Source organism: Oncorhynchus kisutch, unplaced genomic scaffold (assembly GCF_002021735.2).
Source record: "Oncorhynchus kisutch isolate 150728-3 unplaced genomic scaffold, Okis_V2 scaffold3968, whole genome shotgun sequence".
In the NCBI taxonomy this organism is placed as follows: domain Eukaryota; kingdom Metazoa; phylum Chordata; class Actinopteri; order Salmoniformes; family Salmonidae; genus Oncorhynchus; species Oncorhynchus kisutch.
In genome coordinates this window covers 15,001-35,076 of record NW_022265913.1, presented here as the reverse complement: position 1 = coordinate 35,076, position 20,076 = coordinate 15,001, and the positions used below count along the sequence as shown (strand labels likewise).

Genomic DNA, 20,076 nt, shown 5'->3' with positions numbered 1-20,076 from the left:
CACACAAGCCTCAAATCACCATGCGCAATTCCAAGCGTTGGCTGGAGTGGTGTAAAGCTTGCCGCCATTGGACTCTGGAGCAGGGGAAACACGTTCTCTGGAGATTAATCACGCTTCACCATCTGGTAGTCCTATGGACGAATCTGTGTTTGGCAGATGCCAAGAGAATGCTACCTGCCCCAATGCATAGTGCCAACTGTAAAGTTTGGTGGAGGAGGAATAGGGCTAGTCCCCTTAGTTCCAGTGAAGTGAAATCTTAACGCTACAGCATACAATTACATTCTAGACAGTTCTGTGCTTCCAACATTGTGGCAACAGTTTGAGGAAGGATCTTTCCTGTTTCAGCATGACAATGCCTCTGTGCACAAAGCGAGGTCCATACGGAAATGGTTTGTCGAGATCCATGTGGAAGAACTTGACTGGTCTTCCAAGAAGTGTAGAGGCTGTTATAGCAGCACAGGGGGACCAACTCCATATTAATGCCCATGATTTTGGAATGAGAACAGGTGTCCACATACTCTTGGTCATGTAGTGTACCATAAGCATCATGCCTCAACTCTCAAAACATAAAAACATTTTCCCTATCCTGGCACACACCAGATTTAACATTCACATTTTTACCAATCCTCTTTTAAGGAACAGGCTTCTGAAGGGAAATTTGCTGACAGTTTTCATGTACGGATAATCTGGAATTGCAAAAAAGATTGAGGCAAACTTTCATCTTTCCTTTGAAGTGCCCAGTCCAGTTAATGATTCTGCAAGGTTAATGGAAATGTGGCACAGTCACACATACCCCAACCAGACAGGCAGGGGGGATTGTGCCAGGACTTTTATCATGTTAATGATATCTGAGTGAGACTGACTAACAAAATCAATGGGGGCCCCCTGGAGGTTAGGGCCCCTGGACACATGCCCTGTGTGCCCAGTTGGTATTCGGCCATGATTACTACAAGTTTAGATAGTTGGCTAGACTCATTTACCAATGTAAAAATGGTTAACTAACATGGATAATTGAGTGACTATCAGTGGCTGACATAACAAGAGAGAAACTGTTGATGCACAACCACATGTAGAAATTGCACCTTGTGTATTCTACTATTCTAACTGTCAACAGGAAGTTGAGACCCCGACTGAGTTCTAAAAACAATTCAACACACTTCGGTCAGGTTATGTCTGTCTCTTGGAACCGGCTCTGGCTGGATCATAAGGGTCAAACATAAAATAAAGTGCTTGGCATGAAGAGACAAAGTGTGGTTAAATATTCCTGACTTCCCCCAACATACTGCATGCTGGTATTCCATGCACAAGGCCAGGAGGTTACCTCTAGTCCTGAAAAGCTCCTGTCCCTAATGATGAAATGATATATTCTGTGTATATATATATATATATATATATATATATATATATATATATATATATAACCAGTAAAATTTTAATTGTGTACTTTTAGAATCAACCTTTCTACACGGTATGGTATTGTATATACTAGTATTGGTTGAATGACGGTGTGTTTGGACACATGCCATTCTCTGGGCCTTAATGTTAGTTCCATGACCCTAAACAAACATTCTCTCACCACAGCATCAGGCATTTATGACTCTGGCTACTCAACAAGCTACACATTAAACCAGAGAGGGAGAGAGAGAGAGAGAGAGAACTTTCTCATGCTCTATGTTCCCCAGGTACCTTACTGCTATTCCTTTATGGCCCCAGCATTGTAAAGGCAGATATTCCTGACCTTGGGAGTTGGACTTTGCCATGTGACATTCTCAAAACACTTGGTACTATAGAAGTCAAACAGAACAGCAGGTTGCTGATCATCATCGTCAAAATACCTCAAATATCTTCCAGAAGGATGATGGACAATCAAAGGTTGGTTGATTCTCTGATATGGTTTCTTGTTCTAAGAGGTTTGTTTTGGGGAGATCTTCCCATAACTCTTCCTTCAGTCTCTTCACAGACTTCAAGCAACAGTGGGACTGAAATGTCTGTCAAATATCTAGGTTCTGTGAAGATCCTCAGTGGTGTCAAATATCTAGGTTCTGTGAAGATCCTCAGTGGTGTCAAATATCTAGGTTCTGTGAAGATCCTCAGTGGTGTCAAATATCTAGGTTCTGTGAAGATCCTCAGTGGTGTCAAATATCTAGGTTCTGTGAAGATCCTCAGTGGTGCTTTGACAAATCCATTGATGTTGGATTAGGTGGGGATTGGATAGTGGATCTGAAAACTTGCTGATCACCAGCATTTTGTCAAGAGAGTGCACAGCTGAATCACTGCTTTCTCTTTAATGAGCACTTAGTGTAATGTACAGGATTGTCTTTATAGCTTTATGGGGATCATTAGGCTGAATGCTTTGGTTTTAAATGATTTAAACATTATACATTGTTGTTCGGAGGCGCCACAGACTGCAGATTTAAAACCGGTTGTCTACTAACTCATCTTGGCACTGGCACAGCTCCAGAACTCATAGCGTGGGACAATCTCTCGTTTAGCAGTTTCTCCATGCACTCTCAGCACAGACAGACCGGTGGAAATACTACGGTGCGCGCACAAACACACACACTCTAGTCTACACACATTCCACAGACACTTGCAGACGCTTGTGTTACGCGGACTCGACTAGATACAGTTGCAGCTGGCGCTGCGAACTCAAGTCAACAAGAGGAAACATCCACGATTCGTGACATCCTCGGAGTCGGCTCCGTTTACACATCCGTACTCCACTGGCATACTCAGACAGACAAGGACCCTTTCGGGACAGCTTCAGTGTTACTGTCTACCTTTGCCAACTTTCTATTAACCAAGAAGGATTGAAACAAAGATTTTGATATAATTTTCCAGTGCGTGTTGGAGCGCCTATATATTATATTTGTGGCATGTTGTAGCGCACCGCCAGAGGAAGACAGCGACCATACACGTGGGTACCTTTATAAACGTCCGCTGTGTAGCTTATTGACTTGATTTGCCTAACGTTAATGGTGGTTGTCAACTCCGTCTGTAGCCATGATATAAAGTTGTCGAATGATACCGTGCCTTGTTATAAATAGATATAATATATACCGAAATAGCGATACAACACCAGAGCAGTAGCATAGGCTGTCCAGACTGTCTCCGGGATTGGTTTTAGGTGTGCGACCGCAGCGTTCCGGAGAGAGGTGAGACGTTGGCGGTTTCGGAGACACGGGCAACCCCGTATGTCCTTTGACCTTGTCCTTTGTATCTTTTAGAGGGGACATATTGATATACTGTCAAAATGTCAACAAAAAACAACAATCTAAACGTGTTGGATGACAGAGACTAATGGAGTAGGGAGACAGTTGAGAGCTCTGGGACTGGCAGGGACACCTCAGGGCTTCATACCCTCTTCTATCCCTCTTCTGCATGTATGGTGAAGGTCAGGTTTGGCAAGGTAACGGTACAAGGGTGATGGAGTTCTCATTGATTTGATTAAAACAAACTTTAATGGATTAAAACATGTAAAGAAGTAAAAGTTTAAAAAAAAAATCAAATAAAATAGAGGGTTGGATAGAGGATATTAACCTGGTTCAAGGGGAAGGGTTGGATAGAGGATATTAACCTGGTTTAAGGGGAAGGGTTGGATAGAGGATATTAACCTGGTTCAAGGGGAAGGGTTGGATAGAGGATATTAACCTGGTTTAAGGGGAAGGGTTGGATAGAGGATATTAACCTGGTTTAAGGGGAAGGGTTGGGTAGAGGATATTAACCTGGTTCAAGGGGAAGGGTTGGATAGAGGATATTAACCTGGTTTAAGGGGAAGGGTTGGATAGAGGATATTAACCTGGTTCAAGGGGAAGGGTTGGGTAGAGGATATGATCCTGGTTCAAGGGGAAGGGTTGGGTAGAGGATATGATCCTGGTTCAAGGGGAAGGGTTGGGTAGAGGATATTAACCTGGTTCAAGGGGAAGGGTTGGATAGAGGATATTAACCTGGTTCAAGGGGAAGGGTTGGATAGAGGATATTAACCTGGTTTAAGGGGAAGGGTTGGGTAGAGGATATTAACCTGGTTCAAGGGGAAGGGTTGGATAGAGGATATTAACCTGGTTTAAGGGGAAGGGTTGGGTAGAGGATATTAACCTGGTTTAAGGGGAAGGGTTGGATAGAGGATATTAACCTGGTTTAAGGGGAAGGGTTGGATAGAGGATATTAACCTGGTTTAAGGGGAAGGGTTGGATAGAGGATATTAACCTGGTTTAAGGGGAAGGGTTGGGTAGAGGATATTAACCTGGTTTAAGGGGAAGGGTTGGATAGAGGATATTAACCTGGTTTAAGGGGAAGGGTTGGATAGAGGATATTAACCTGGTTCAAGGGGAAGGGTTGGGTAGAGGATATTAACCTGGTTTAAGGGGAAGGGTTGGATAGAGGATATTAACCTGGTTTAAGGGGAAGGGTTGGATAGAGGATATTAACCTGGTTTAAGGGGAAGGGTTGGATAGAGGATATTAACCTGGTTTAAGGGGAAGGGTTGGATAGAGGATATTAACCTGGTTTAAGGGGAAGGGTTGGATAGAGGATATTAACCTGGTTTAAGGGGAAGGGTTGGATAGAGGATATTAACCTGGTTTAAGGGGAAGGGTTGGGTAGAGGATATGATCCTGGTTCAAGGGGAAGGGTTGGGTAGAGGATATTAACCTGGTTTAAGGGGAAGGGTTGGGTAGAGGATATGATCCTGGTTCAAGGGGAAGGGTTGGGTAGAGGATATGATCCTGGTTCAAGGGGAAGGGTTGGGTAGAGGATATTAACCTGGTTTAAGGGGAAGGGTTGGGTAGAGGATATTAACCTGGTTTAAGGGGAAGGGTTGGGTAGAGGATATGATCCTGGTTCAAGGGGAAGGGTTGGGTAGAGGATATGATCCTGGTTCAAGGGGAAGGGTTGGGTAGAGGATATGATCCTGGTTTAAGGGGAAGGGTTGGGTAGAGGATATGATCCTGGTTCAAGGGGAAGGGTTGGGTAGAGGATATGATCCTGGTTTAAATGGAAGGGTTGGGTAGAGGATATGATCCTGGTTCAAGGGGAAGGGTTGGGTAAAGGATATGATCCTGGTTTAAAGGGAAGGGTTGGGTAGAGGATATGATCCTGGTTCAAGGGGAAGGGTTGGGTAGAGGATATGATCCTGGTTCAAGGGGAAGGGTTGGGTAGAGGATATGATCCTGGTTCAAGGGGAAGGGTTGGGTAGAGGATATGATCCTGGTTCAAGGGGAAGGGTTGGGTAGAGGATATGATCCTGGTTCAAGGGGAAGGGTTGGGTAGAGGATATTAACCTGGTTTAAGGGGAAGGGTTGGGTAGAGGATATTAACCTGGTTTAAGGGGAAGGGTTGGGTAGAGGATATGATCCTGGTTCAAGGGGAAGGGTTGGGTAGAGGATATGATCCTGGTTTAAGGGGAAGGGTTGGGTAGAGGATATGATCCTGGTTCAAGGGGAAGGGTTGGGTAGAGGATATGATCCTGGTTCAAGGGGAAGGGTTGGGTAGAGGATATGATCCTGGCTTAAGGGGAAGGGTTGGGTAGAGGATATGATCCTGGTTCAAGGGGAAGGGTTGGGTAGAGGATATGATCCTGGTTCAAGGGGAAGGGTTGGGTAGAGGATATGATCCTGGTTCAAGGGGAAGGGTTGGGTAGAGGATATGATCCTGGTTCAAGGGGAAGGGTTGGGTAGAGGATATGATCCTGGTTTAAATGGAAGGGTTGGGTAGAGGATATGATCCTGGTTCAAGGGGAAGGGTTGGGTAAAGGATATGATCCTGGTTTAAAGGGAAGGGTTGGGTAGAGGATATGATCCTGGTTCAAGGGGAAGGGTTGGGTAGAGGATATGATCCTGGTTCAAGGGGAAGGGTTGGGTAGAGGATATGATCCTGGTTCAAGGGGAAGGGTTGGGTAGAGGATATTAACCTGGTTCAAGGGAAAGGGTTGGGTAGAGGATATTAACCTGGTTCAAGGGGAAGGGTTGGGTAGAGGATATTAACCTGGTTCAAGGGGAAGGGTTGGGTAGAGGATATGATCCTAGTTTAAATGGAAGGGTTGGGTAGAGGATATGATCCTGGTTCAAGGGGAAGGGTTGGGTAGAGGATATGATCCTGGTTTAAGGGGAAGGGTTGGGTAGAGGATATGATCCTGGTTCAAGGGGAAGGGTTGGGTAGAGGATATGATCCTGGTTTAAGGGGAAGGGTTGGGTAGAGGATATGATCCTGGTTCAAGGGGAAGGGTTGGATAGAGGATATGATCCTGGTTCAAGGGGAAGGGTTGGGTAGAGGATATGATCCTGGTTCAAGGGGAAGGGTTGGGTAGAGGATATGATCCTGGTTTAAAGGGAAGGGTTGGGTAGAGGATATGATCCTGGTTCAAGGGGAAGGGTTGGGTAGAGGATATGATCCTGGTTCAAGGGGAAGGGTTGGGTAGAGGATATGATCCTGGTTCAAGGGGAAGGGTTGGGTAGAGGATATTAACCTGGTTCAAGGGGAAGGGTTGGGTAGAGGATATTAACCTGGTTCAAGGGGAAGGGTTGGGTAGAGGATATTAACCTGGTTCAAGGGGAAGGGTTGGGTAGAGGATATGATCCTGGTTTAAATGGAAGGGTTGGGTAGAGGATATGATCCTGGTTCAAGGGGAAGGGTTGGGTAGAGGATATGATCCTGGTTTAAGGGGAAGGGTTGGGTAGAGGATATGATCCTGGTTCAAGGGGAAGGGTTGGGTAGAGGATATGATCCTGGTTTAAGGGGAAGGGTTGGGTAGAGGATATGATCCTGGTTCAAGGGGAAGGGTTGGATAGAGGATATGATCCTGGTTCAAGGGGAAGGGTTGGGTAGAGGATATGATCCTGGTTCAAGGGGAAGGGTTGGGTAGAGGATATGATCCTGGTTCAAGGGGAAGGGTTGGGTAGAGGATATGATCCTGGTTCAAGGGGAAGGGTTGGGTAGAGGATATGATCCTGGTTCAAGGGGAAGGGTTGGGTAGAGGATATGATCCTGGTTCAAGGGGAAGGGTTGGGTAGAGGATATGATCCTGGTTCAAGGGGAAGGGTTGGGTAGAGGATATGATCCTGGTTCAAGGGGAAGGGTTGGGTAGAGGATATGATCCTGGTTCAAGGGGAAGGGTTGGGTAGAGGATATGATCCTGGTTCAAGGGGAAGGGTTGGGTAGAGGATATTAACCTGGTTCAAGGGGAAGGGTTGGGTAGAGGATATTAACCTGGTTCAAGGGGAAGGGTTGGGTAGAGGATATTAACCTGGTTCAAGGGGAAGGGTTGGGTAGAGGATATTAACCTGGTTCAAGGGGAAGGGTTGGGTAGAGGATATGATCCTGGTTCAAGGGGAAGGGTTGGGTAGAGGATATTAACCTGGTTCAAGGGGAAGGGTTGGGTAGAGGATATTAACCTGGTTCAAGGGGAAGGGTTGGGTAGAGGATATGATCCTGGTTCAAGGGGAAGGGTTGGGTAGAGGATATGATCCTGGTTCAAGGGGAAGGGTTGGATAGAGGATATGATCCTGGTTCAAGGGGAAGGGTTGGGTAGAGGATATTAACCTGGTTTAGGTTTAAAGGGAAGGGTTGGGTAGAAGATACCAACTACCAACCCGGTTTATGGTAAGGGTCCTTGGGAAAGAGGTAAATAACTTGATTCAAATGAGAAAGTAGGGGATGGAAACGTATTCTTCAGGATACTGGAAGGGGAGTGGTGGTTTGTGATTTTTGAGTGGTGGGATGAATGTTTGTGGTTATTGTTGATTTTGTTTGGGAGACAGTCAAGATGGACAGTACCTTTTTATATGGGGGACACAGGTAGATCTCCAATCTGGATTGATCAATACTGCCATGTCATCAATGAGAATTAAACTTAGTGAATGTGTATGCTGTAGGTTATGTGAGAATGAGCACCTGTATAGGTCAAGTAGAGTAGATCATTGGAGGGACTTATTGGCATAATATGACTGTTAGGCCTGTATCCCCACTGCCCTTAAAACAGCATCCCAGTAAGCGTTTTGATGTCTTCTGGACATCTCTTTTTGGTCCTCAGTCATCCTCCAGGGATGTTGAATTTTGGTCCGGACCAAATCTGAACCAATCATAGACATCTATGTTTCACGGGTTTGGACAGCAGTGTACAGTAACTTAGTAAAGTATAGTGTACTGTATTGTACTCTACTGAATTAAACTATACTGTACTCTACTGAATTAACATGTATTGTACTGAATTAAACTATACTTTACTGTAGTGTACTCTAATGTACTGAATTACTGTATTCTACTCTAATTAAACTCTACTGTATTGTACTCGACTGAATAAAACTACTGTACTCTACTGTGCTAAACTGTGCCGTACTGTACTGTGATGTTCAAACTTGTGAAACAGCCTAGACGTCTATGATTCGTTCAGATTTGGATCTGGTCCGCAACGGCCAAATTTGTACTTGTTTGGGGGCGGAGCTCATTAGAATAATATCAAGCTGCTTTGCAAGTGTTTTTTTACATTTACATTTTGGTCATTCAGCAGACGCTCTTATCCAGAGGAACTTACTGCCTGTGATAGATAAATATTTTGTTGCGATCTACAATTGGTTCCTCTTTCCTATTAAAACCTGTCTAAGCCAGAGGGTGGGGGTTCTACTAAGGATCATTTAGCTGTTTGATTTTTGAATTTTAAGACCCCTTGAAGAATAAAAAAAAAAACAGAAGAAAAATATGATTGGATGAATTTTTTGGGGGGGGGACCTTACTGCTATTAGCATATTCAAATGCATCGAATAATAGATTCACTACATGGAACAACAGATCAAAAGGAAGTTTGTTCTGAAGTGTCTGTCCTGTATCTCAGAGATTTATGAAAGATCACGATTTTTTACATGTATTCAACCTCGTGTTTTTGTCCCTAAACAGTCTCCATACCTCCGTTCATTTTTTTCAACTGGTACCATGGGACCTTCAGACAAGTCTTGTGATAACTGTAATATAATGCTGTAATACTGTAATATAATGCTGTAATACTGTAATATAATGCTGTAATACTGTAATATAATGCTGTAATACTGTAATATAATGCTGTAATACTGTAATATAATGCTGTAATACTGTAATATAATGCTTACTTATTATAATTGAGAATGTATATCAGTTGAAATTTGGCCATGGAATCAATGATCGAAAAAATAAGTATTTTCAAATGCACCTGATTTCAACGTCCAGAAAATGGGTTATTTTCAATGTCCGGAAGATCCATATTTTCATCACCTAAAATGTACCTGATGTCAATGTCTGAAAAATAGTTGTGAAATATGTATTTTCAATGGCCTTTTGCTTATTGGGATATGGTTGTCCTCTTTAATGTGAGTTCGATAGGTTTATAGAAGTTAGCATCCTTCCTCTTGACCTGGTTTATGCATTACCTGTCCACCGCTGCAGTGGCAGACTGTAACCAGCAGGTGGCGACCAAGTTCAGGAACTCTGATGGAATTAGAATTGTCACTTTTTTTCCCTACTTTTTCAAACTGTTTTACCTGCAGGCTGCATGCTCGGTTGGAAATAACACAGTTCAATATTTAGAAACACTGCACACTCCTTTTCAACTGGTCTCTTCTGCCTGAAATTACCAGTACAAGTATACAGCACTAACACTAGCTCATTATTATTATTATGTTGGGTGCTGTGGGTAGTAATGTTCAGGACTGAGTGTTGGGTGCTGCGGGTAGTAATGGTCAGGACTGAGTGTTGGGTGCTGTGGGTAGTAATGGTCAGGACTGAGTGTTGGGTGCTGTGGGTAGTAATGGTCAGGACTGAGTGTTGGGTGCTGTGGGTAGTAATTGTCAGGACTGAGTGTTGGGTGCTGTGGGTAGTAATGGTCAGGACTGAGTGTTGGGTGCTGTGGGTAGTAATGTTCAGGACTGAGTGTTGCCCTGGTGCCAGTCAGTGTGACTGGGATGAGTGAGTTAGTGTTGGGTGTCCTCCTGCATTATCTTGGATCAGGGTTAGTTTTCACTTGGGGAACATCCTGCTATCTGTTTACACAGTGGTGATGGCAGGGAGCCCACTCATGTTACACTAGAGACCAGGTGGAGAGAAGGGGGGGGGGGAGACTAGAGTGAGAGAGAGAACAATAGAGAAAGGAAGTCAAGAGGCAGAGAATCCTAGAGCAGAGCCAGAGATGAGAGGGAGCAGCCGCAGCCCAGATGACATCTCCATACCAGGGTTTGTTCCTGGCACCAGAGAGGTTGGATGGAAACCTGTGGAATTGCAGACTAGAGCAGCAGACTTTAAGCAGGGGATTGGCTGTAAAGCTGCTGTGTGCCTTTTGGCTGTTCTGTCAGCTGTGACTGTGTGATGTGGTGTCCAGGACTAGAGCCTGGGATCGCGGCCAAGTCTGACTTCTGACTGGCCATTGGCCCAGAGTGGCAGGTGGAACAGGGGCTGTAGCCAGTAGCCAGACAGGTGACAGGAGAGAGAGGCCAGGAACATCAGAACACTCCATGGAGCAGAGTTGAGTCATAGCAGAGTCATTCGAGTAACTTGGGCAATGCAATCATATTTAATTAAGATCTGTGAACAAATTAACAGCATATGTAGTTAACCCCCTCCCTATAGTTACAGTAGAGATACCATCTTCTGTTTTAGATTCAGTCGAAACATTCTCTTCTCTGACTTATTCTGATGGTTCAGTTCATTGGGTATGATTACTGTCTGAAATATGAAGAGTTGAGAATATAGAAACATCAAGCACGTGTGTTGTTTTGAGGTTTGAGTCGGGCACTTCCTCGGCTAGACTCGTTCATGAGGACCCGTCGTCTGTTTTATGCGGAGGATCTCAGCACCTCTTTAGGGAGTTTGATGGAAGAGAATCAAGTGTCTCACTACAGTGTGTGTGTGTGTGTGTGTGTGTGTGTGGTGACTGCACCCATATTCATTTAATTATAATATTTTATTGGGCAGGAGTGCTGAGCTGCCACCTCTCTGGCATCCGCCAGAAGGTACCCAGGATGCACCCTGTCCCCCTCCCTCTCTCTGTCTGCCTTGGAATATATTGATGTCTCTGGTTTGATCTCCAAACTTTTGGTTAGCCCTGCATTCCAGGCTCTCTATGACCTCCACTGTGATGAGAAACAGACGGACGGTCAACTAGAAGACTGGATTTAAGTCTATTATGTAAAACGCCTGATGCCTCTGAAAGGAAGATGAAGTAGTGTAGCTAATGTTGTAGTGTCAGACACTAGCTTTGAGTCTCTGAGAATGTAAAGTCCAAATCTCTGAGTAAACCACTACTTAAACATGTTTCCATGTGCCATCTGCCGAAGTAGAATGGCCCCTTTATTTCAATGAACTTGTTGACCTCAGTTCTTTGATCTAGTCGACAGAGACACACGCTACTCCTGTCTCTCAGTGGGGTATCAATCATTCTGCATCATAGCCTTTTGAACCCAGTTCAGTCTGTGTGGGGGGCTGTGTTGGGGGACTGGGCACAACAACCCAAAACACACACAGTCACGGAACACAGATTACAACTGAGGAGAAACAAAGAGGAGAGGAGGAGAGCGTTGCACGCTAACCAACTGTTGGATCTCTGAGAGCGTCGCACGCTAACCAACTGTTGGATCTCTGAGAGCGTCACACGCTAACCAACTGTTGGATCTCTGAGAGCGTCGCACGCTAACCAACTGTTGGATCTCTGAGAGCGTCACACGCTAACCAACTGTTGGATATCTGAGAGCGTCGCACGCTAACCAACTGTTGGATCTCTGAGAGCGTCACACGCTAACCAACTGTTGGATCTCTGAGAGCGTCGCACGCTAACCAACTGTTGGATATCTGAGAGCGTCGCACGCTAACCAACTGTTGGATCTCTGAGAGCGTCGCACGCTAACCAACTGTTGGATATCTGAGAGCGTCGCACGCTAACCAACTGTTGGATATCTGAGAGCGTCGCACGCTAACTAACTGTTGGATATCTGAGAGCGTCGCACGCTAACCAACTGTTGGATATCTGAGAGCGTCGCACGCTAACCAACTGTTGGATATCTGAGAGCGTCGCACGCTAACTAACTGTTGGATCTCTGAGAGCGTCGCACGCTAACCAACTGTTGGATCTCTGATAGCGTCACACGCTAACCAACTGTTGGATCTCTGACAGCGTCACACGCTAACCAACTGTTGGATCCATTAGAGCGTTACACACTAACCAACTGTTGGATCTCTGAGAGCGTCGCACGCTAACCAACTGTTGGATCTCTGAGAGCGTCGCACACTAACCAACTGTTGGATCTCTGAGAGCGTCACACACTAACCAACTGTCAGTTCCCTACTGTGACGTGGTAGTTTGTTTTCCTCTTGCAGTGCTGGGTGAATGGTAGTGCAACAGGGGAAGAGGCCTTGGTACATGTTTGCCCTCTGTGGGTTATTGTTGTATGACGTCATATATAGAAGTGTGAAGTGTATGAATCAGAGTTGAGATGAGGTGACTATGGGAAGGTTTAATACAATGTGTGAAAAAACAAAATCAGTTTGCAATAAGAGTTGATGTAAAGAAATGCATTGGAGACTGAGATAGAACCATAGAGATGGAAAGACATCTCAACTTCGTGTCTGTGCCCTAATGGCATCTGACAGCATGGGCCATCTCCATTTTACAGTTGGACATTTTCTTCTTCGTTTGTGTTTGAAAAAAGTGAAAAGTTAATATTGTTGATTTACCGCCACCTACAGTGCTGGAGTCCTGAACCAAATCCTGAGTGTCATTAATTTATTTTGGCCACTAGATGGCGGTGATATAGCTTAAAGCCATTTATAAACCATAACACCCAATTTGAATGCTCTGATAATTGGCTGATCGCTCCCAACCCATAGGAATCCCCACCCAGTTGACTACTTTACAATGGTGTAAGCGCTCAGTGGCAATGTCCGTGTTAAAACAGGTTATATCCAAGTTGAGTCCTCTAACCAACTCTATGGATAGAGCATGTTCTGTACTGTGACTGGTGTGCTTTCTTGTTGTTTGTGAAAGATGCTGGCTGGACACCGGTCCCTAGGTCAAGTTCAGTCTCTGACCCCCACCCCTCACCTTTGAAACCTCACCTCGGATGGAAGAACGCACCCATTCCTTTAGGAGGTGAGAGACCACAAGTCACTGCCCCTCTCTCCGTGCACACACACACAGACACACACACACACACACACCCAAACAAACAAACACCGACTCACGAGTGCACAATTGGTACATAGTCGCTAATAGATATGTCAGTCAGTCAGGTGGCTAGCTGCCGACAGAGACTTCTAGTGTCGTAGTGTTGGTACATAGTCGCTAATAGATATGTCAGTCAGTCAGGTGGCTAGCTGCCGACAGAGACTTCTAGTGTCATAGTGTTGGTACATAGTCGCTAATAGATATGTCAGTCAGTCAGGTGGCTAGCTGCCGACAGAGACTTCTAGTGTCGTAGCGTTGGTATATAGTCGCTAATAGATATGTCAGTCAGTCAAGTGGCTAGCTGCCGACAGAGACTTCTAGTGTCGTAGTGTTGGTACATAGTCGCTAATAGATATGTCAGTCAGTCAGGTGTCTAGCTGCCAACAGAGACTTCTAGTGTCGTAGTGTTGGTACATAGTCGCAAATAGATATGTCAGTCAGTCAGGTGTCTAGCTGCCGACAGAGACTTCTAGTGTCGTAGTGTTGGTACATAGTCGCTAATAGATATGTCAGTCAGGTGGCTAGCTGCCGACAGAGACTTCTAGTGTCGTAGTGTTGGTACATAGTCGCTAATAGATATGTCAGTCAGGTGGCTAGCTGCCGACAGAGACTTCTAGTGTCGTAGTGTTGGTACATAGTCGCTAATAGATATGTCAGTTAGTCAGGTGGCTAGCTGCCGACAGAGACTTCTAGTGTCGTAGTGTTGGTACATAGTCGCTAATAGATATGTCAGTCAGTCAGGTGTCTAGCTGCCTGCAGAGACTTCTAGTGTCGTAATGTTGGTACATAGTCGCTAATAGATATGTCAGTCAGTCAGGTGGCTAGCTGCCGACAGAGACTTCGAGTATCGTAGTGTTGAAGTGCTCTGGCTGGTATTGCTGAACCAGAAGGATGAAGTGAGAAGCTAACGTCTGGCTGGTATTACTGAACCAGAAGGATGAAGTGAGAAGCTAACGTCTGGCTGGTATTACTGAACCAGAAGGATGAAGTGAGAAGCTAACGTCTGGCTGGTATTACTGAACCAGAAGGATGAAGTGAGAAGCGAACGTCTGGCTGGCATTACTGAACCAGAAGGATGAAGTGAGAAGCTAACGTCTGGCTGGTATTACTGAACCAGAAGGATGAAGTGAGAAGCTAACGTCTGGCTGGTATTACTGAACCAGAAGGATGAAGTGAGAAGCTAACGTCTGGCTGGTATTACTGAACCAGAAGGATGAAGTGAGAAGCGAACGTCTGGCTGGCATTACTGAACCAGAAGGATGAAGTGAGAAGCTAACGTCTGGCTGGTATTACTGAACCAGAAGGATGAAGTGAGAAGCTTACGTCTGGCTGGTATTACTGAACCAGAAGGATGAAGTGAGAAGCTAACGTCTGGCTGGTATTACTGAACCAGAAGGATGAAGTGAGAAGCGAACGTCTGGCTGGTATTACTGAACCAGAAGGATGAAGTGAGAAGCTAACGTCTGGCTGGTATTAGTGAACCAGAAGGATGAAGTGAGAAGCTAACGTCTGGCTGGTATTACTGAACCAGAAGGATGAAGTGAGAAGCTAATGTCTGGCTGGTATTACTGAACCAGAAGGATGAAGTGAGAAGCTAACGTCTGGCTGGTATTACTGAACCAGAAGGATGAAGTGAGAAGCGAACGTCTGGCTGGTATTACTGAACCAGAAGGATGAAGTGAGAAGCTAACGTCTGGCTGGTATTACTGAACCAGAAGGATGAAGTGAGAAGCTAACGTCTGGCTGGTATTACTGAACCAGAAGGATGAAGTGAGAAGCGAACGTTAAACGTAGCAGAAAAATACTTTCTTTACAGAGGGTAGGCTACTGAGACAGTGATGTGGTGCTCAGTGGTGAGGCTGCAATGCATGCAGGAGGAAGCAGACACAGAGAGAGGGGTTAGTACAGTGGTTACCAAATTTGGGGTCGGGGCCCCGTGTAGGGTCCCCTCAGAAAATCTGTACGAATTTTGTCAAACAAGTTAGGAACTTACATCTATGGTCTATCTTCCCAATAAGGCCTACATTAAAATGATATCAACATGGCCTATCTCCCCAATAAGGCCTACATTAAAATGATATCAACATGGCCTATCTCCCCAATAAGACCTACATTAAAATGATATCACCATGGCCTATCTCCCCAATAAGGCCTACATTACAATGATATCACCATGCAAACAGTACAGGTAAATGTCCTAAGTTTAATTTTGTCTCTGATGTTGCGTGTCAGTATTTCCCTCCTTTCAGGGGTGTAGTATCACAACTGTAAAGCTAGCCCACCGCACCTCTCTAATTCAGAGACCTTCTCCTACCGATCTCCCATACAAACCTTCTCTTACCTATTTTCTGTTAGTAATTGGATATGTAGACGGACGAGTCGGTCAAGGATCGATTCAGACAAGGTGGTAAATTGTATGACAAGCTACAGTTTATTCAGAGTGAAGATATCTAGAACAGCGTAATTACGGCTCTCCCGCTGGTTCGTACGGAAGCGCAGACGAAGAAGAGGCCGTTACAATCAGTACACCATTATTATATAGAAAAGAAAGTAGGTTGATTCGGGAAGATCGGATCTTTGGATTGGTTTAGCTGGGGTGTAGTCTGTAGTCTTCCGCCATTGGCTCAGTAGTCTGTCCGTCATCGTAGAATCCTCTTCGGGCATTCAACGTTCAGAGACAACGGAGATCATGTGTGTGTGCGCTGGTTTTGGCCATTAGTGTAATGCGGGAGCTATCCTGTAGGGGACCCCACAGGCTCAACTCTGAGTGGTAGCCCCCCCTTAACAATAGTTTGGTCACCTACATAAGAAATAGCATTTCTCTACACTCCCGTGCAATCTTATTTGACCTATCTCAAACCTATTCTTCCCTTTCTCCCATACAGACCTTCTCTTACCTATCTCAAACCTACTCTTCCCTATCTCCCATACAAACCTTCTCCTACATATCTCCATACAAACCTTCTCTTACCTATCTCCATACACACTTTCTCTTACCTATGTCAAACCTTCGCTTTCCTATCTCCCATACAAACCTTCTCTTACCAATCTCCCATACAAACATTCTCTTACCTCTCTCAAACTTTCTCTTACCGATCTCCCATACAAACATTCTCTTACCTCTCTCAAACTTTCTCTTACCGATCTCCCATACAAACCTTCTTCGACCTACTGATCTATTCTCTACACTACCTCAAGACTCTCTGTTATCCCGCATCTTTCTCTCTGTCGCTCTCTGTCGCTCTCTGTCTCTTCCTGTTTCTCTCTCTCTCTCTCTCTCTCTCTCTCTTTCTCTCTCTCTCTCTCTCTCTCTCTCTCTCTTTCTCTCTCTTTCTCTCTCTCTCTCTCTCTCTCTCTCTCTCTCTCTCTCTCTCTCTCTTTCTCTCTCTCTTTCTCTCTCTCTTTCTCTCTCTCTTTCTCTCTCTCTTTCTCTCTCTCTTTCTCTCTCTCTCAAGTCAATTCCAGAGGCGTTTATTGACATGGGAAACGTGTTTACAAAGGAAGTGAAATGAACAGTAAACATTACACTCACAAGTTTCAAAGGAATAAACACATTTCAATGTGCAAAAGGGAAAATAAATAAGCATAAATATGGGTTGTATTTACAATGGTGTTTGTTCTTCACTGGTTGCCCTTTTCTTGTGGCAACAGGTCACAAATCTTGCTGCACACTGTGGTATTTCACCCAGTAGATATGGGAGTTTATCAAAATTGGATTTGTTTTGTAATTCTTTGTGGGTCTGTGTAATCTGAGGGAAATATGTGTCTCTAATATGGTCATACATTTGTCAGGATGTTAAGAAGTGCAGCTCAGTTTCCACCTCATTTTGTGGGCAGTGTGCACATAGCCTGTCTTCTCTTGAGAGCCATGTCTGCCTACGGCGGCCTTTCTCAATAGCAAGGCTTTGCTCACTGAGTCTGTACATAGTCAAAGCTTTCCTTAATTTTGGGCCAGTCACAGTGGTCCTGTATTCTGCTGTGTACTCTCTGTTTAGGGACAAATAGCATTCCAGTTTGCTCAGTTTTTTGGTAAACTCTTTCCAATGTGTCAAGTAATTAGTAGTTCCCGGGACAAATAAGAACTTCATAAATGTCAGATGGTAATGTTTGAAGGCTGAAGGGCCTGTAACTATGTCAGGTGTGTCCCTGTATAGCTGGTGTGTAGACAGCAGTGAGTTTTTACCCAGCACCACTAAATCACATTACAGAGAATGTGTGGAGTCAGGGATACTTCGTTAGCTTCTCAACTGCCTTTATATTAAACATAACAACTGAGGTGTGTGTGTGTGTGTGTGTGTCTTGGAGGCTGAGGTTGGTAATGTTAATTCTTGATGCTACCCATCCCTTAAGCGGGATAATTGTCATCAGCAACCACTGAATAGCATAGTGCCTCAAATAATATTACTACAAATATTCATATTCATGAAATCACAAGTGCAATATTGCAAAACAAAAAGCTTAGCGTTTTGTTAATCCACCTGTCGTCTCAGATTTTGAAATAATGCTTTACAGCGAACGCAATCCAAGCGTTTGTGTAAGTTTATCGATCGCATGACAAAACATTAAGTACACTTAGCATCAGGTAGCTTGGTCACGAAAATCAGAAAAGCAATCAAATTAATCGTTTACCTTTGATGATCTTCAGATGTTTTCACTCAGGAGACTCCCAGTTATACAACAAATGTTCCTTTTGTTCCATAAAGATTATTTTTATATCCAAAATACCTCTGTTTGTTTGGCGCATTATGTTCAGAAATCCACAGGAAAGAGCGGTCACGACAATGCAGACAAATTCCAAATAATATCAATAATTTCCACAGAAACATGTCAAACGTTTTTTATAATCAATCCTAAGGTTTAAAAAAAAACATATAATTGATCAAATATCAACCGCAAATGTCTTTCACATTAGGAGAGGGAAAAGCAATACCTATCCAAACTCTGTTGCGCGAGCAAAACTCATGTGACCAATTGACGCGATGTTATCGTTCTGGCTAATTCTTCAAAATAAAAGCCTGAAACTATGTCTGAAGACTGTTGACACCTTGAGGAAGCTATAGGAAAATGATTCTGGTTGATATCCCTTTAAATGGAGCAATGGGAGGCTATGGAACATGGAGTTTTCAAAATAGAAGCCACTTCCTGGTTTGATTTATCTCAGGGTTTTGCCTGCAATATCAGTTCTGTTATACTCACAGACAATATTTTGACAGTTTTGGAAACTTTAGAGTGTTTCCTATCCGAATCTGTCAATTATATGCATATTCTAGCATCTGGTCCTGAGAAATAGGCCGTTTACTTTGGGAACGTTATTTTTCCAAACATAAAAATAGTGCCCCCTAGCTTCAAGAGGATAATGATCTCTTCAGAGCAGACATACAGACGGTGGGAAACTCAGGAATGTTGGACCGTCTGAAACTCTAGACTGTTCTAGTCCGAGGAGAACTGAGCCCTGGCGACACCGGCCCAGATGGGTTGCGTCTCTCGTGTACAAAACAGGAGATAATATTTGGACTTTTCTTTTGACAGGAGGTAGCAGGCTACCTGATGTTTTGTTAATAATGTATCCACATGCTACAGGTTTCACAGATGCGGGGTCAGTTATATAGAAGAAAAATAGCCTTGTAGTGTTGTCATAAACAGTGCAGGGTGAGAGAAGCAGCTGTAGCAACACTTTAACCTCTACCTGTACTTCTATGTAAGGACACTCATTTTCATTTCCTGTTTGAGAACATATCCTGTTGGTGAACGGGACCGTGGTGAGGAGGAGAGGAGGGCCAATGGAAAAAGCCCTGAGCACCCTCAAAGAGCTCCCATCATTAGCATCTAGCCCGCATGCAGGCAAAAAAACACACAGACACACACACACACACACACACACACACACACACACACACACACACACACACACACACACATTCTCTTCTCCTGAACACAGAGGGAGAGTAAATATGCTTGTCACCTTTAAAGCGTTCCCCTTTCGTCAGGCTGGGCTGAATAGATCCTTTGTATATCGTTAGCTGGTACTCACTGGCCCTCACAGGGCTTAGTTTGGCTGGTGCAGTCTGAAGGAGAGGGGAGAGAGAAGGAGGGGAGGGGAGGAGGGGAGAGGAGGGGGGGGGGGGTATAGAGGAGGGGAGAGAGAAGGAGGTGAGAGGAGGAGGGGAGGGGAGAGGAGAGAGAGGGGATAGAGAGGAGGAGGGGAGAGAGAATGAGGTGAGAGGAGGAGGGGAGAGAGGAGGGGAGAGAGGTGGGGAGAGAGAAGGAGGTGAGAGGAGAGGGAGGGGATAGAGAGGGGGAGGAGGGGAGAGAGAATGAGGGGAGAGGAGGAGGGGAGAGAGGAGGAGGGGAGAGAGGAGGGGAGAGAGAAGGAGGTGAGAGGAGAGGGAGGGGATAGAGAGGGGGAGGAGGGGAGAGAGAATGAGGTGAGAGGAGGAGGGGAGAGAGGAGGGGAGAGAGAAGGAGGTGAGAGGAGAGGGAGGGGATAGAGAGGGGGAGGAGGGGAGAGAGAATGAGGTGAGAGGAGGAGGGGAGAGAGAAGGAGGTGAGAGGAGAGGGAGGGGATAGAGAGGGGGAGGAGGGGAGGGAGGAGTGTGAAACTTAACCCTGTCCTGTCTGGATGGCTGTAGTTTGTCTTCACCTCTGTCCTACATCAATGCTGCATCATGGAGTGGGGATACTATGTACCAATCTATTTACTGGAGTAAGTGCTGTTTCTAGTGATTATGTTCTAGTTGTTCCTGATTTACAGGCGTGTGGTCTTTTGATTGATGGGTTTATGACTGTAGGCTTTTGAGGGACTTTAAATCTCTGTGACACCAGTTCATTCACTGTATGAGTATCAACTTGTGTTAGTCAGTCACACAGTAGTTGGTCAGTAGTGTACAGTCAGTCACACAGTA

The 20,076-nt window shown here is 44.8% G+C and overlaps 1 protein-coding gene across 5 annotated transcripts in view; it reads left to right on the top strand.

The window, feature by feature from the left end:
• Positions 1-1,585: 1,585 nt before the first annotated feature.
• LOC116352824 (proline-rich protein 5-like) overlaps positions 1,586-20,076 on the top strand; it is a 24,131-nt gene continuing 5,640 nt past the window's right edge. Inside the window, exons 1-2 of one of the 5 annotated variants that reach the window (XR_004209151.1) lie at positions 1,587-1,872; positions 12,995-13,099. Coding sequence is in view for 1 of the 5 variants with exons in the window: in XM_031821389.1 (XP_031677249.1) it covers positions 19,840-19,877 (38 nt within the window). In the remaining 4 variants the exon portion in view is untranslated. Of the gene's footprint in view, positions 1,873-2,354; positions 2,918-12,994; positions 13,100-19,738; positions 19,878-20,076 lie in introns of those variants that run through there. The other 4 variants (XR_004209152.1, XR_004209153.1, XR_004209154.1 and 1 more) reach the window with 4 other exon arrangements.